Below are 17,113 nucleotides of genomic sequence, written 5' to 3'. Positions count from 1 at the left end.
TGGTAAGGCTATATTACCTTTTTGACTTATCTATATTATTTTAATCTCATAAAGCAAAAATTAAAAATAACAAAGAAGCCATCAGTGATCACTCACTCCTTACTTCACTGAGTCTAAACTTAGCCTTTTCAGCCTCGTTGTACTCGTCAGTCCATCTGTTCAGCCTCAGATTTCACCCTTAAGCCAAACTGAACCCGTTTGCTCTCTCTGAACATGTTCCTCACTCCCCACCTCTATACAAATGCTCGTTTTTCCCCTTACCTAGCTTCTCTATCCTGTCTTACCCATCAAAATCCTCTTGATTCTTTAAGGGCTAACTCAGCTTCTTCCATTAGCTCTTTTTTTTTTTTTAATTTCTCTGTCTCCACCCAGTGAATGTAATTACCTTTTCCTATGATTCTTTGAACCATTTGGTATTTCTGTGTGTCTTTATATGTTTTTATCATAATTATTTGTGTATATTTCTTTTCTCTGCAATATTTGCATATTACAGAGTAGGGATAATTCCCTGTTACCCACATGATTCAGCAAGGTATGCAAATGTTTATTAAATTTATGCAAGTCCATTATATAACTTGGTTTGTTCCATTATAAATAGTTAAGACAGAGTTCTATAAACTTATATAACAAATCACATCACCATCATAAAATAGCTCACTTGTCATATAAATCATCTCTGTGTGTATTTCCCTATCAGTTTATAGTAAGAGGAGCACAAAATAGTATCAGAAGACTTGATTTCAAGCCTTTGCTCTGTTCAACTCAATGACCTTAAGTTGTAGAAACTCACTGGGCTCTGAGTTTCTCCTTTGTAATACAGGATTATTACCTCCTTGTAATAGTAATTGTAATAGTAAATAAGAAAATGTATTTGAAGTGGTAGCCTAGCATTTAATACATGATAGATTTATTTTTGTGCATACTTTCTTCTGGGTTTTCATTTCCTCATAATATGATATATATAAATTGAAAGAGTTACACTAAATCAGCAGCTTCATGATGGTGTTCCATGGAGCCTGCTGCAGAGCAAAGGGGAAGGCAAGATGAGCAGGTCTCTGAGCCTCCAGCCTCCATTTCAGTCAAAGCAATCTTTCAGGGTTCTTTTTAGTTTGAGGTATAATTGACAAAACTGTAAGACACTTAGGTGATTTGATATACCTATACATTATGAAAAAGAGTCCCACCACCTAGTTAATTAACAGATTCTTCACCTCACATATTTATATTTTGTGTGTATGTGAGAACGTTTAATATTTACTCTCTTAGAATATTTCATTTACACAATAGTGTTATCAACTATAGTAACCATGTTTCACATTAGATCCTATGACTGTATTTACTTTACAGCTGAAAGTTTGAATCCTTTTTCCAGGATTTTTGTGCTTATTTCCATCACCCCTTAGTCACTGGCAACCATTTTTATTCTCCATTTCCATGAGGTTGACTTTCTTTTTTTTTTTAGATTCCACATATAAGTGATATCATGCAGTATTTAACTTTCTCTATCTAGCTTATTCCATTCAGCATAATGCCTTCAAAGTGCATCCATGTTGTTGCAAATGACAAGGTTTCTTTCTCTCTCATGGCTAAATAATATTCCATTACATTCCAGTGTGTGTAGATATATACATTCCAGTGTATATCCAGTATATATACATCTCTCCAATGTGTGTGTGCTAAATTGCTTCAGTCGTGTCCAGCTCTGTGTGATCCCGTGGACTGTAGCCTGCCAGGCTCCTCTGTCCATGGGATTCTCCAGGCAAGAATACTGGAGTGGGCTGCTGTGCCTTTCTCCAGGGGATCTTCCTGACCCAGGGACTGAACCTGCATCTCTTACATCTCCTGCATTGGCAGACAAGCTCTTTACCACTAGTGCCACCTGGGAAGCCCATGTATATCTCTGTCTCTGTGAATTTATCTGTCTATCCATTCATCCATCTACACCACATCTTTATCCAGTTATCTGTTTGTGACACATAGGTTGTTTCCAGTCTTGGCTAACTGTGAATAACACTGCAGTGAACACGGGGATGCTGACATCTCTTTGAGATTTTGTTTTCATTTCCTTTGGATAAATACCCAGAAGTGGGATTGCTAAGTCGTATGGTAGCTCTATTTTTAATTTTTGAGAAACCTCCCTACTGTATTCCATAGTGGTGGTACCAATTTGCATTCCCACCAACAGTGCACAAGGGTTCCCTTTTCTCCACATTCTTGCCAATGCTTGATCTCTCTTTTCTTTTTAATGATAAATATTCTGACAGGTGTGAGGCAATATCTCTCTGTGATTTTTATTTGCATTTCCCTGATGACTAGTTGATGTTGAGCACCTTTTCTTGGCATTTGTGTATCTTCTTTGGAAAAATGTCTGTTCATTTTCTCTGACCATTTTTGAATCAGATAACTTGGGGTTTTTTAGCTATTAATGAGTTCTTTTATATATTTTGACTATTAACCCCATATCATATATATGGTTAGTGAATATTTTCTCCTGTTCTTTAGGTTGTCTTTTCATTTTGTTGATGGTTTCTTTTTTTGCAAAGCAGTTTCTCTTTTCTTTACTTTTTGGACTTTTTGTTGGTTTGGCTGTGCTGTGAGGCTGTGGGATCCTCATTCTCTAATCAGGAATTGAACCAGGGGTCATGGCTGTGAAAGAACCAAGCCCTAACCACTGGACCCCCAGAGAACTCCTCAGAGCAGTTTTTCTTTGAGCTCTTTTTATATTTTGAGTTCCTGGTGAAATTTTGAGAGGAAGGATTCAGTATCTTGAACAAATGTTTCAAAACAAATTAAACTAGATAATCCTTTCCAACTTTAAAATACTCTGTTTTTGTGGTTATTATTCTAAGTTCTCATTAAATACCCATGTCTTTGATTTTTTTATAGCTCTCATGCTATGAGCCCAGGTGAAGAAATCTTAACGTTATTGCAGACAATACCATTTGATATAGAAGAGCTTAAGAAAGAAGAAGCTTATCTTCCCCCAGAAGATGGTAAGTGATGGGCCAGGATAGAGCACGGAGTTAGAAAGAAGTAAAACATCCCACCAAGTCTCAGAGGGTACTTCACTGAGAGTACACCTGTGTCATGTGAGTATAGTATGGCAGTGTCACCCTTCTTTTTCAGATGAACGGTGGTTAGATCTCTCACCAGATCAGCTGGACCAGCTGCTGCAGGAAGCTGCTGGCAAAAAAGAGCCAGAGCCCATTTCCAAGGGGCAGGAGGAGAACTATGACTTAACTCAAGTCTCAGAGAGCATGAAAGCTTTCATATCCAAAGTCTCAACCCACAAAGGAGCAGAGCTGCCTCGGTAATTTCTGTTAAAGTGTAATTATCTAAATAGTTAGAGGTTCTATGTTGGCATCATCCAATCATTGCCAGTTCTATGTTTTGTTTTTTTTTTCTTTTCTTTAATTTTTTTTTTTTTTTCAGTAAATGATTTTCAATACTTTGTCTTCCTCTTTTGGTACCTAGTACTATGATAGCTTACTTATCTGGAGTCAAATTTCTGATAACCTGATTATGATCCGTGAAGTAAGCCACAGAGATCACTCAGATCTAAAGGCCACTGCCCCAGAGCTGTGGAGGGCAACCATATTCTTTACTTTTTAGGCTTTTACTCAGAATATTATGGACTTTTAACATCTAGCTCTCATCAGGATCAGACATCTGATCTTGTACCCTCAAGTAGATTGGAAGCTTCACACTCGAAAGAGGAGGATAAGCACTGCCGGGTACCTTGAACAGGTTATCTTCTGCTCATGGCACAGGAACACCTGGAGTTCCGCCTTTCGGAGATAAAGTCTTTGCTTTCATTTTTTGGAGGTTAGTTCACCAGTAGTCAGGAAACTTATGGAAAGTCTCCTTTTTGGATTCTTAGCATTCCCTTTGAAGATATTGCCAGAAACTTAATTTTTCTGTGTGTGCCAAGTCTGTACTTGAACTATGGGGTCATGGAAAGTGTCCGGAGGAGCTGAAAGTTCTCTTAAAAGCTACCCTGTTGAGAAGATGGTTCTATTTCTGCATTCAGATTCTACATATAAAATAAAGATTCACACATTTAATAAAACCTTGACACAAGAAGAAAAAGTCAGATGAATAGATGCACTTCAATTTCTGTCGTCTGAAGGGAAAGTGAGTTTAAAGAAGCCACAACATATATTCTCTATTTTGGAGGATTATGGTTTGGACCCAAACCACATCCCTGAGAATCCACATAATATTTATCTTGGGAGATGGATTGCAGATGAACACAGAGAGCTTACTGAGTCATACAGTGTCAAAAAGAGACACTTTATTTGAAATACAAGCATGGATGCTGGTTTATCATTCATCATGGCCAACCATGGAAAAGTGAAAACAAAGGATACTGTATTTGATCCATCTGTTGGACCAGGTGGCCTTTTGATCGCTTCTGCTCATTTTGGTGCGTACGTATATGGGACAGGCGTAGACTGCAATACTGTTCATGGCTTGGGAAAGGCTAGTAGGAAAAACTGGAAATGGAGAGGACCGGATGAAAACATCTTCATCAGTTTGGTTTAGGGCAAATCTTCATCAGTATGGTTTAGAGAAGTATTACCTTGATGTCCTGGTTTCTAAACCTTCCTGGAAGAAGGGTACTTATTTTGATGCAATCATGACTGATCCTCCATATGGTATTAGAGAATCTACAAGAACAGGTTCACAGAAGGAAGTACCAAAGGGAATAGGAAATGTCCAGAAAGCCACGTTCCTGTTTCTTTGAGTTATCTGTGTGATATGTTTTTTGACCTGTTAAAGTTCTCAGCAGAGACCCTCGTATTAGGTGGAAGACTCGTCTATTGGTTACCAGTATACACCGAGCAGATGGTACCCTGGCACCTCTGCTTGAAACTCATCAGCAACTGCAAGCAGAAGCTTTCCAGTCACACATCAAGGCGCTTGATAACAATGGAAAAGGTGAAGGAATTTGAGAACTGGGACCAGTATTCACATTTGCTGAGTGATCACTTTCTGCTATACCAAGGTCATAATTCCTTCCATGAGAAATATTTCAGCGGGGTAACAAAAAGAATTACCAAGGAAGAAAAATCTAGCAGGAATGAAAAATTAAGATTTTTGACAATGGAGAAAGAATAAGGATTTGATAGAAAAGACATCTGTTTGTGAATTTTCATGTATAATAAAGAAAATGTACTGTTTTAAATAACTTTATATAATAAAGTAAATGCTACAAAAAAGAGGAGGATGAAAGTGTTTATCAGAGGAAGAAATAATAACAGAGAACAAGAGGTGTTACATTTGGCAAGTAATAGGGGGAGAAAGGTAGATGGAATTGTTCCTTGCCCAGCCAAATACATCTTTATTAGTGTTGATGCTCATTAGCTTCATAAGATTAAAATTTATGTTCAGTATTCTCTCTTTAAGACAGCAGGGATAGGGAAGGTTTGATCTTTTTTATGTTTAAAGGTTTGGTTCTTAAAAAGATAGACTTTATTTAAATGAATTTGGATAAATAGCTTCTTTTGCTAATGCTAGATATATCTTATGGGAGGTGGTAGGTTGGCAGATCCCTAAATCAGCATAAGTTAAAAATGTGCATAATCAAAGTGCAATTTTTACTTTTATTTCTTGTATCTTTCCCATTTCTATTGCCCTACAAGATCAGTAAGCCTAATGGTTTTTAAAATTTAAACTACAATTTTCCTTGCTCTGCCTCCTTTGAAAGTATATCTCTGGTAGTGTGCCTAAGAACGGCACCAATTTAGACAAAGTTTCAAGGAGTTTTGTTTGGGATAAATTGTCTTTTTCCTTTAATCTTACAGAGAACCTTCTGAGGCTCCAATCACTTTTGATGCAGATTCTTTTCTTAATTATTTTGATAAGATTTTAGGTGAGTTACAGTGATGTTGATTTTGATTTTGCAACTGTAAGTTGTATAGAGATTGCTAGAACTTTGGAGCATTGGATCTCATTTGTATTTTGTTTTGTGTGTGTGCATGTGATTTTGAGTTGCTTTCAACTATTAATTATTGCCCTACCAACTAATTTTGCAGAAGATGCCTTGCTTAGTGCCCGGCGTAGTAGTTGCTGCTCATTAAATCTTTGTTGAGTGAATGAATGCTGTGTGTTTAGATAGGGTTTTACATGGGCTCGAATATTACATTGTTCTTTTTTTTTCTCTTTTAAACATCCTGCACTTACATACTGGGCTTCCCTGGTGGCTCAGACAGTGAAGAATCCGCCTGCAATGCAGGAGACTGGGTTCGATCCCTGGGTTGGGAAGGTGTCCTGGAGGAGGGCATGGCCACCCACTCCAGTATTCTTGCTTGGAGAATCCCCATGGACAGAGGAGCCTGGCCGGCTACAGTCGATGGGGTCGGAAAGAGTCGGACACAACTGAGCGACTAAGCACAACAGCACTTATATACTACTAAAATAAAAAAAAAACAAATAGCCCAATTAAGAAAAAATCAACAAAGGATATAAACAGGCAGTGTCTTGAAGAATAAATATAATCAATAAATATTTGAAAATAGTTAACTCTTTCTAGTAAACAAGTAAGTATACAATAAAAGTAAGAATTATTTTTTTGGCCCATCATATTAGGAAAAATTTTAAAGGTTGGTAATAATCAGTTTCCTCAAGTGTGGGAGAAAGGAGCACTGTCCAGCTGTGGAGATGGAGGTCTAAGTTGTCTTTTCTCAAGGCAGTTTGGTATCCAGAATGTTCATAACCTTTGACTTTGCTATTTCACTTCCAGGAATTTACCTCATGAAAAAGCTGTGTGTGCTAAGGTGGTGATTGCAACACTGTAGTAGCAAAAACTGGGTTATAGTACAGTTTTACCCCCCACCAAAAAAATCATAGTACATTCATTTCATGAAGTATAATAGAGCCTTAGTGAAGAATGAGGTCCATTTATGTGTTTTGACAGCAAAGGACCTCCAAGATATATAAATAAATAGAAAGACAAACCATAGTTCAATGTATCTATGTAAAAAATATTTTGTATACACATACAGACACAAACAGAATTACATAAATGAAGGTCTGGGTACCCATTGAATTGTTAAAAGATGTTTAACTCTGGAAAGAGAATGAAATGTGAGACAATAACTCTATATAACTTGAATGTTTACATCAGAATGTATTCATGTATTATGTAGTTTTAAAATTTCTTAAGTAAAAATTTTTAATCAATTGAATTCACCTAAAAAAAAAAAGAATCTTTCAGCCTAGCCTGTGTACTTTTCTGCAAATGTCTGCCAGCAGTATCATTTTCTGGAGGGGATTTTTCTGAAGTACTTTGACTATGTATATTCACTTTTTTTTTTTTCCAGAGAATATTCTAATTCTTTTGATCTCAAAAGAATTTAGTATAGTCATGCCAAAAAAAATGTACCGAGTGACTGTTTCTGTGTTGGGGTCTGTGTAGGTTCAAAGTCCCATGAGTCAGACTCTGATGATCTGGATGAGGAAGACTCTGAATGTTTAGACAGCGATGATGACGTGGATCTTGAAACACAGGAGGCTGGAGAAGAAGCATCTGTAAAAGGGACTCTGGATGATCTCAAGTCATACATGGCCCAGATGGACCAGGAACTAGCACATACCAGCATTGCCAAAAGTTTCACCACCCAGAAGCAAATGGTATATGTTCAAACTCTTTCCCTTTTGAGTCTAGTATAAAGGACAGCTAAAACTATTTTATCTTAGTTTTTCTTTTGCATTTGTGGTAATTTTTTGTGATTTGAATTTGATCTTTTGATTTGAATAAGGTTAATTTTTTCCTAACTCTGGTTGGATGAAAGATTATTTTCTTAAACATAAGCTTAATTATACTGCTTATTCTGTGTTACATGTGGGTAGGAAAGAAATCTAGCTTCTTTCACTTAGAGAAAATTTCAGATTCTGTTTTATTTATTTATTTTTAAACATTCATTTTTTCCTGTTTATTTCTTTTAAATCTCTTAGGCAAGCTATAAATGTATCTCCTTACCTCTGGTTATCTCCCTTGGGCTATTTCAAAATTGGGAAGGAATCCATTTAATTTGTAGAAACTTTTCCTAGGAAGAAGTATGCTATAATCTTTGGAACCAGATTTTAATGTGTTTGTTAAATTACATAGTTTATTATTAGACTTCATTTTCTATCAAGAATGGAATTTCCTTTCTAATACGTAACTCAACTTTACGTTGTTGCTTTTTATTGTAACTACCATCCAACCTAGTCTGACTTTCTTTTCCTTCCATGAACAAGGAACCTCTATCCCAGACTACCAATGACAATCCAGAGGAAGAAGATTCTGGCACAGGAGGATCTGTTATGACGCCAGTGGATGTAGACCTGAACCTGGTTTCCAACATATTAGAGTCCTATAGTTCCCAAGCTGGCCTGGCAGGACCTGCTTCCAACCTTTTACAAAGCATGGGTGTGCAGCTGCCTGACAACGCTGATCACAGACCCACAAGTAAGCCAACGAAGGATTAGCCAGCCAACCTAGCCTCTCTTTTTTCTTCTTGAATAAATATTGAGTCTGACTGTGCTCATTTCTAGTTTTGATTACTCATCTAGTAAAAATGTTTTCTTCAAGTTCATAGGTTAACTTCTCTATGAGCCCCAAAGGTTGCCCTCTTTGCACAAGTCTTTTGTGATCTCAACTCTGGGGTGCATGCAAGGTTTTGAAATCAGCAGAAGAAAGAGAATCAAGCCCTTGAGATAAGACTTACACACTCTATGTTTGGAACATTGTTTATCTTTATTCGGGATTAAACACTGGGTAGAGGTAGGAAGGTAGACTGGCAAACATAAGAAATGAATGAGCTGCTTTTTATTCCAGTTACCGGGAACGACCTTGAGTCAGTCTCCCTCTGGTGTCAAATAATTGAATGTTCTACCTGTTTTTGCTATTCTTCTTCAAGGACCCATCAGGTTCTTTTTATTCTTAGCACCTTCATGATTCAGTGCCACAAAAATATTCTCCAGTCAGGTAAGCCCTGTACCAAAGTTTCTTTTATTTATCTGCCATTTTTTAGGACCCCAGCCCACCCTGCCCTCTTTTGCCTCTGCTCTCAGTTATCCTTGGAATTCTAAGAAGCAAAGCACTTTTTCCAGTCACTGCTGGGAAACAAAGTTCAATGTTGCAGCTCCTCCTATTAACTACTCTGATTTTTTCTTTTCCAAAACAACACGTTAATCCAAAAGTAAACAGTTACTTCGTGGTAAGTTGAGAAACTCATAACCAGGAATTCTGTACACTCCACTTTCTATCAGTATTTTCAGATTGGGGGTATGTACACATGTGGTCACAAACACACCCACATAGAGGTAGAAAACATTGGGAGGCGGTACTACTCACGGACCCTGAACTGTTTTCTTCTAGCTGCAAGATATGAAGAAATCTCAGGACCTCTCTTTCTAGAGTGTTTTTTCCCTTCTGTGTGCCGGGTTCAGCCCAGGTCAGGGCAAGCTGCCAATCTCAACAGGACAATCGAGTCCCATCACATATTATCCTTCAGCATTTCCCGATGACAGCAGTTTGATTTTCCCAAAGCAGTGATGGTGTGCTGGCAGTGGTGAGAGTATTGATCCCAGCCTTTAGAATCAAAAGGAAATTCAGTGCTTCATCCTCTCTAGTTCTAGAGTCTGTTTTACTTAGTCCTGTGGGACTTGGGCGTGTGAATCATCTTAGGGTCTCTGGCACTAGTGTCTTTAATCACTAGTTAGTTGCCTAAAAGTACCTGAACATACGACTCTTGCCTCAGCTATTCTTCTCAGACTTCTAACAGCATTTCTTCCCAACACTGCTTTAGTCATTACACAGACTTCACACTAATAGTTCCCTCCCTCCCACCGTCAATTCTCGCTTTCTACAGTTTCCTCACTTCATAAGATAGAAAAATACATCTGAACAGAGGCCAGAAATGTATTTCATTTCCTCCAGATCAGTGCTTTTCTCCTGTGATAAGGTACAGAATGGCATATATGAATGACGAGAAATCCTAAATTTAGTTTATCCCATAAAACTCAAGAAATGGTTCAATTGACTTACCCACTTGAGCCCCGCTGGCATGCAGTTACCAGCAGAACATCCCTGTATCTGATTTATTACAGAGCACCTTGAGGAAGACCTTAATTCCTGCTTTCCTGGGATGAAGGACTTAAGGAAATACGACTTTTATTTAACTATATAAAACAATTACCTCTATGCAAATTCAAAAATGTTGTGCTACTTTTTAAAATTCTGTGAACATAAAAAGTAACTGAGTTGAGATCTGCTATATATTTTTAATACTAAGATAAAATTTGAACTGAAACTATACCAGGCACATTTTGGCAGTTAGTGTAAATCCAGCATTGATAAGCCACATGTCAGAAGATGTTTGCTTCCACAGCACAGGAGAAAATGAGTGAACACGGGCCTGGATCCAAACTATTCAACTTTTGCTTTGACTTGTGTTATCTGATCGGGTTTGGCATTTTTGATTGCCTGTGGTTAGGAACTCTGTTAACACTGGCAGATGTGTCCTGCTGTAGGCTCACCATCTGTTCTGCCTTACAAGGTTGGCCTGGGATGGGCTTTGTCACCTCCTGTTCATCAGTTGTTCTCTGATGTGCCCCTCTTAGATCGTGAGGAGGGAGTTATCTGATCAGGTGGCCTGATCTGAGCTAAGCAGGCAGGGGAGAACAGGTCGGTTTTTCCACCCACTCCTTTATCAGTTGGTGGGCAATGGCTAACTTGGGGGGCAACCAGAATGGGACAGCCCCACTCTGTTGTTGATTAGATGGGTTGTTTCTCCTCAGGACTGTGGCCACCTCATCACGACTGAACCAGGCAGCTGCTTCTAGTTCTCTCAAGTTCACCTGGAGCTGAAAGGCATAAGGGAAAATAGGATATAAAGTTAGAAGCTACTTAGAGTACAATGGCCAAGGGTGAGAAGATGTTCCAGAACTGAGCAATCTTAGAAGATGGTATCTGGATTTATTCACTGGGAGATTCTAGATAATGTCCAGAAGCAAAATAACCATAATTAAGGGAAGAGAGTTAAGTATATTTTTTAGATATTAAAACACACACGCATGAAAAAAAATCGTGGAAGTTCAAATAGCAAAGTATTAAGAGTGGGTTGGGGGTTTCCTAACAGTCTAGTGGTTAGGACTTTGTGCTTTCACTGTCATGTCCCCGGTTCAATCCTTGGTCGGGAAACTAAGATCCTGCGAGCCATGCAGTGCAGCCAAAAAAAAAAGTGGTTAACACTGAATGTAAGTTATGAATAATACTGTTTCCTTTTGTGCCTAGATGATTATATAACTAAAAAGGAAACATAAAAGTGTTACTCTTCTTTAAAAGGTAAGTGTTAATGATAGTCAAAAGCACAGTATCCTCCTTGCAGGAAGCAAAATAATGCAAACTGCATCCACAGTTTATTACAGAAACTGAGATAGGTTAGATATTATTGTATAGAAACCAAAGCACACAATAGGCAGACTTCAGCAAAGAGGGAACACATCACAATCTGTTAAGACTTATGAAAGAGCAAGATGAGGTTGGATAAGACAACATCTAAGTCCCTTTCAGTCAGAAGTTCCTGTGATTTTATATTATTAGTCCCCAACATCCTGACTGACTTGAACTATAAGACCAATTCTGAAATCAGTCATTAACTTTTATATATTTATTGTGTGCCTACTCAGTGTAAAACATTGTTAATTTCCTGATGACGAAAGGTAAATTGTCTCATGATTGAGATATATATACAAGGAAGAATGGTGCTCATGTTGACATTCCTAATTTTTATGATGAATTTGCTTATAAGATTGTAAATTCCTTAAAGGCATAAATCCTATTTTACACATCTTTGTATAATCTAGACAGTGCTGGACGAGGCAGGTGTTTAGTGGGTAACTGTGGGCCAGCTTGGATGAGGCAAAGGATATGTCGTAAGGAGAGCACCAGAACTTACCTCTGTCTGCCCTGGTTTCACGGTTGCATGACAAGCAATCATGAGTGTGCTGTTAGGAAAGGGCCAATGCTGGGATGCAGAGTAATGCAGTCTGTCCACCTCCAATCCCACCTCTTCTGCAATTTCTCTCCGGACAGTCTCTTCCAGACTTTCACCTACAAGTACTCAGATTAATTCAGGATAGCCCTGTAGCAGGAAGGGTGATGCAGATGCCCATTTTCAAAAGGAGCATAAAAGTGACTTCAAAATCAAGGAAATACTCTTGGGAAAGGCCTAAATCTCTGAGTCTTTACACCAGGAATCAAATCTGGAGTTGGGTATCAAACTGCCAGTTCTTGAACCTGCTATGTTTGTTACACAAAATAAGAGTCGGAAAGGCTACTGCTGTCCTCAGCTTTTTAATTGCCGATTTTATTGCAATAGGCTGAGGAAAAAACAGCCTGTAAATAAATGTTAAATTTTAGTTAATAGAATATTAATATGTATGCTGAAATATTTAGGAGGAAGTATATTAATGTCTGCAATCTATGCATCAGAAAATAAGATCGATTAATGGATGGATGGAAGAATGAACAGATTTGTGATAAAATAAGCATAGTAATTATCGAATTTAGGTGGTGAGTATATGGGTGTTGACAGTATAAATCTACCAATTATGCTTATATTTGAAAATTTGCCTATAAAATATTGGGAAATTATAGTGCCAGAAGGTAGTTTTCTTGATATAACAGAAAATGTGCTTGAGATTCCAAGTACTCTGGCAATAAGAAAATACGTAACTATTGAACATTCCTTGTGGTCCAGTGGTTGAGAATCCATCTGCCAATGCAGGGGACACGGGTTCAGTCCCTGGTTTGAGAAGATTCAACACGCTGCAGGGCAACTAAGTGCCACAACTACTAAGCCCGGGCTCTCGAGCCTGCAAGCTGCAACTCCCGAGCCCACCCGCCACAGCTACTGAGCCCGTGTGGCCTAGAGTCCTGTTCTGCAACAAGAGAAGCCACCTCAATGAGAAGCCCATCCACCACAACTAGAGAAAGCTGGAGTACAGCAACGGAGACCCAGTGCAGCAAAAAAAAAATATATATATATATATATTTTATTGATAAGCTTTCATTTCCTTCAGTGTTATCTGTATATGCCTAAATTCCTTACCTATATCACAAAAACCTGCCAAGGCAGAATACATTCCCTTGGGAAAGGAACTCTGGCGGACAAGCAGGCATCGAGTTCCATCTGACACCAGAGTGATCACCACAGGTGCCACCTAGGGAAAGGGGACGGAAACAGACAGCAGGGCTTTAGGGCCCGTTAATGAAACCACGTAATGGGTAACTAAGGGAAGCCTTTTGGCCGGATTATTGTCCTTTTAAAGCAAGGCTTACCTGTGGATAATAGATGATGTTATTGGAAGGGCACACACGCTTACTGCCAGACACATTCTTCTTGGTGGGCTGCCCACTTCTGCTGCAGAACTGATGAGCATCATGCCAACGGAGAAGAGCCTGCGCCTAGGAATACAAAGATGGACTTGGTACCGTTTGGAGGGAATGTGGGTTTCATCTGTAATGGTGCTGGGGCTAATATTTAGAGCAACTCAAAGGGACTGCCATTCCCTTTCCAGCTCACCTACTTTAAATGGTTATTAATTATTTGAACTTTAAAATAAAGGAAATTCTCTGAACATAGTCCTCTGTCATTTTAAGTATGAATTTTTTTTTAAAAAAGCATATTTTAAATGTATTATGAATTATTTTTTTAAAGTATCAGAATAAACACCTGTGTACTTATTACACAGCTTAAAAAGAAAACATTTTCTATATAATTAAATGGCAACCAACTCCAGTATTCTTACCTGGAGAATTACATGATTCTTAGAAGAATGGACAGAAGAGCCAGGCGGGCTACAGTCCATGGGGTCGCAAAGAGTTGGACACGACTGAGTGACTGAACAACAACAGCAACAAAACACCTCAATATGTACTCCCCAAAAAGTCTGGAATTTTTTTGCAAATAAAAAATGTTTAGAGATAGCTCTTTAACTTAAACGGACAATCCAATATTATATAACAACTGAACTGGGAAAAGAATTTGAAAAAGAATAGATATGTGTATATATATATGTCTGAATCACTTTGTTGTACTACTGAAACTGACACAACAGTATTAATCAGCTGTGCTGTACTGTGCTATGCTAAGTCACTGCCGACGTGTCTGTCTCTTTGCAACCCTAGGGACCATAGCCTGCCAGGCTCCTCTGTTCATGGGATTCTCCAGGCAATTTGAGTGGGTTGCCATGCCCTCTGCCAGGGGAATCTTCCTGACCCAGGGACCGAGCCTGAGTCTCTCATTCTCCTGCATGAGTAGCTGGGTTCTTTATCACTAGTGCCACCTGGGAAGCCCAATTAAATGGACAGTCAAAAGCCATTTCGGCAAGTGAAATCCAAAGGTGGAGAAAAAGTCATTAGGGCAATGTAGAGTAACTTCTCACCATATGTATGTCATGCTGTGGGTCATTAAAAATGTTTATAAGGCCTATAGATCATAGTGCCATAGATCTATACACACTTAGGAGAAAATGGTACTGACAAAAACAGGGTAAAAGAAGAAGAAACACAGTGTCCTTTCTCCAAAGTCTATGATCTGCAAAAAAGAAATCAAGTCTTTCCCTTATACACTGCTGCTGCTACGTCGCTTCAGTCGTGTCCGACTCTGCGACCCCATAGACGGCAGCCCACCAGGCTCCCCCGTCCCTGGGATTCTCCAGGCAAGAACACTGGAGTGGGTTGCCATTTCCTTCTCCAAGGCATGAAAGTGAAAAGTCAAAGTGAAGTCACTCAGTCACGTCCGACCCTCAGTGACCCCATGGACTGCAGCCTACCAGGCTCCTCCGTCCATGGGATTTTCCAGGCAAGAGTACTGGAGTGGGGTGCCATTGCCTTCTCCTCCCATATACACTACTTCACTAAATTTCCTACAGAACCAAGAAATCAATTTACCGTGGACAGCAAGGAGGCATCCTTCACATTCAGCTCAAAGAGAGCCTTTGTCAGCTTAATGAAAGACCCCTGGAGGGCTGTCTCTATTTCAGCTTTCTGTAAGGAAGCTAAAATATTAGAAAAGAGAATGAAATGAAACAAACGTCAGACTTTACCTCGGGTACCCTCTCTAGTATATCTTGTTAGAAGAGTGTTTCCCAAACTCACCTAATGAGTTTGCCACTCGACTAGCCACTCAACTAGGAAGAATAAAAAAATATTCAAGTTCTCAAGCCCCTACCTGGAGATTCTGAATAGCAGATGAGTGAGGCCCAGAAATCTTTTTTTTTTTTTTTTAACAAGCACCAGGAGATTCTTATATTCAGGCAGATTTGGGAAACATTAGAGCATAGTGTTTCCCAAGATCCTCTTTGGGGCAATAAGGACATTTGCACTAGCCACACACTATCCCTGGAAAAAAGATGAAAGTGGACCTTTGAGCCCCTATCTAAACCTCATTCCAGCATCATTGTATTCACAGCTGATGCCCTAAAATGGAGACAGAAGGCTTTATAAGGGTCACAAGCTCTAGCAAACCAGTTCGCAAATGCAAGTCTGAAGACTCAGAGCTACTCCAGGGTAATGTGTTTATTCACCTATATTGATAAGACAAATAATAATGTCATGAATTTTAAAACATTTCTTTCTTCTTAAGATATACAAAATACATGAAGGTAGAGAGAATAATATCATAAACATCTGTGTACCACCATAGAGTTGAGAAAGAAAGCATTAAAAAATATCCTTTATGTAATGATGATAGTAGATGGTAGTATTTTTTAATGTTCTTACTTAAGTGCTTATGATTGGATGGCTTCACCGACTCAGTGGACATGAGTCTGAGCAAACTCCCGGATACAGTGAAGGACAGGGAAGCCTGGCGTGTTGCAGTCACAGGAGAGTCGCAAAGAGTCAGACATGACTTAGCGACTGAACAACAACTTAAAAACTGAGGTTGTTTTGTATTCTTAACATGTTCTTTGAAATTTTATCATGTGGAGTCCCAAAGCCTAAGAACCACTGGGAAGTGTCCATTAGGAATAATGTTATGTACCATTTATGGAAGAAGAGCTATTTAGACCTAGATCCAGAGCAAACCATGCTTCTTGCTCTTCTGAGCATCCAATTAGCACGGAATCTTCTAGTATTTGTGAGTCTTGTCCAAACTTACTCAGGAGCCTTTCCAACTCTAAGAAATACAAAAGGAGAAAGGGGGGGGGGGGAACACAGGGTTTTAATTAAGCCACAGGAGCCATACTAGACTTATCAGAAACCATCTACTTCAACTTGAAGTAGGCACACCTGGCTCCCAGCCACTGCCTGCATGCTAATTAGCTGTGTAATTATGACCTACTCACTTAACCTCCGTTGGCCTCCATCAACAATCTGAAGAATTTAAAGGAATTCTTTCTGTGTAATCCTGTATTACTCTATGATTATATCATGAAAGGGGCATATCCCCTAGTTTTAAAGACACATCATAGTTAACTTACTAAAGCACTGAAAAAAAAAAAAGTGTCATACTTAAAATGGTAGACCAAAGCAGTTCTACAATTTCATCTCCAGATTATGCTGCTTTTATGGGCCAGGGTAGACTCCTCATCTGAGATCCTGGTCTGTAAAGACAAGTGCTATATTGGGATAAAATCTGTTCTGTGCATGAAGGAGTCATATTTATTTGTTCATAATACAAGATTGCATTGCTAATCTCCAAATAATGTTTAGTACCTTGTGATAAACATCCTCATATACTTATGTACTGCCAGAAACTAGCAAAGTATTCCAACATATGCAGTGCATAATCTGGCCCTGGCACTGTGTTTAGAAGTTGGCATATCGTGACACAGGGCTTCCCAGGTGGCACAAGTGGTAAAGAACCTGCCTGCAATGTAGGCGATGCGGGTTTGATCCCTGGATCGGGAAGATCCCCTGGAGAAGGAAACGGCAACCTGCGGGGAGCGAGCTCCGCCCCTGGCAAAGGTCTTGAGGAAGGAGGCTTGGCATATGCAAAGGCGGGATCAAGCCTCAGGAGTCTCCCTGGAAATTCTCGAGCATCTACCCCCAAAACCAGAGTCTGCCTACTTTCTGCTTTGTGCTTTCACCTACACCTCTGACTTTACGGGGTGC

The 17,113-nt window shown here is 39.1% G+C and overlaps 2 protein-coding genes and 1 pseudogene across 4 annotated transcripts in view; 2 read left to right on the top strand and 1 right to left on the bottom strand.

The window, feature by feature from the left end:
* Positions 1–8,530, top strand: part of ECD (ecdysoneless homolog (Drosophila)) — a 29,072-nt gene extending 20,542 nt beyond the window's left edge. For both annotated transcript variants that reach the window (XM_010852275.1, XM_010852274.1), the window contains exons 10-14: positions 2,887–2,993; positions 3,127–3,310; positions 5,808–5,875; positions 7,421–7,635; positions 8,245–8,530. In XM_010852275.1, the coding sequence (XP_010850577.1) occupies positions 2,887–2,993; positions 3,127–3,310; positions 5,808–5,875; positions 7,421–7,635; positions 8,245–8,475 (805 nt within the window). In that variant the 3' untranslated portion in view covers positions 8,476–8,530. The remainder of the gene's footprint in view (positions 1–2,886; positions 2,994–3,126; positions 3,311–5,807; positions 5,876–7,420; positions 7,636–8,244) is intronic.
* LOC104997539 lies at positions 3,436–5,800 on the top strand (annotated as a pseudogene).
* A 194-nt stretch (positions 8,531–8,724) lies between the features above and the next one.
* Positions 8,725–17,113, bottom strand: part of NUDT13 (nudix (nucleoside diphosphate linked moiety X)-type motif 13) — a 19,115-nt gene continuing 10,726 nt past the window's right edge. Inside the window, exons 4-9 of one of the 2 annotated variants that reach the window (XM_010852272.1) lie at positions 16,041–16,175; positions 14,948–15,054; positions 13,334–13,459; positions 13,104–13,215; positions 11,949–12,103; positions 8,725–10,854 (exon numbers count right to left, since the gene is read on the bottom strand). In XM_010852272.1, the coding sequence (XP_010850574.1) occupies positions 10,654–10,854; positions 11,949–12,103; positions 13,104–13,215; positions 13,334–13,459; positions 14,948–15,054; positions 16,041–16,175 (836 nt within the window). In that variant the 3' untranslated portion in view covers positions 8,725–10,653. The remainder of the gene's footprint in view (positions 10,855–11,948; positions 12,104–13,103; positions 13,216–13,333; positions 13,460–14,947; positions 15,055–16,040; positions 16,176–17,113) is intronic. The other variant, XM_010852273.1, reaches the window with a different exon arrangement.

This window comes from Bison bison, unplaced genomic scaffold, assembly GCF_000754665.1.
Source record: "Bison bison bison isolate TAMUID 2011002044 unplaced genomic scaffold, Bison_UMD1.0 scf7180017864309, whole genome shotgun sequence".
Classification (NCBI taxonomy): Eukaryota; Metazoa; Chordata; class Mammalia; order Artiodactyla; family Bovidae; genus Bison; species Bison bison.
Note: the sequence above shows the minus strand (reverse complement) of the source record. Positions and strands in the feature narration are given on the sequence as shown.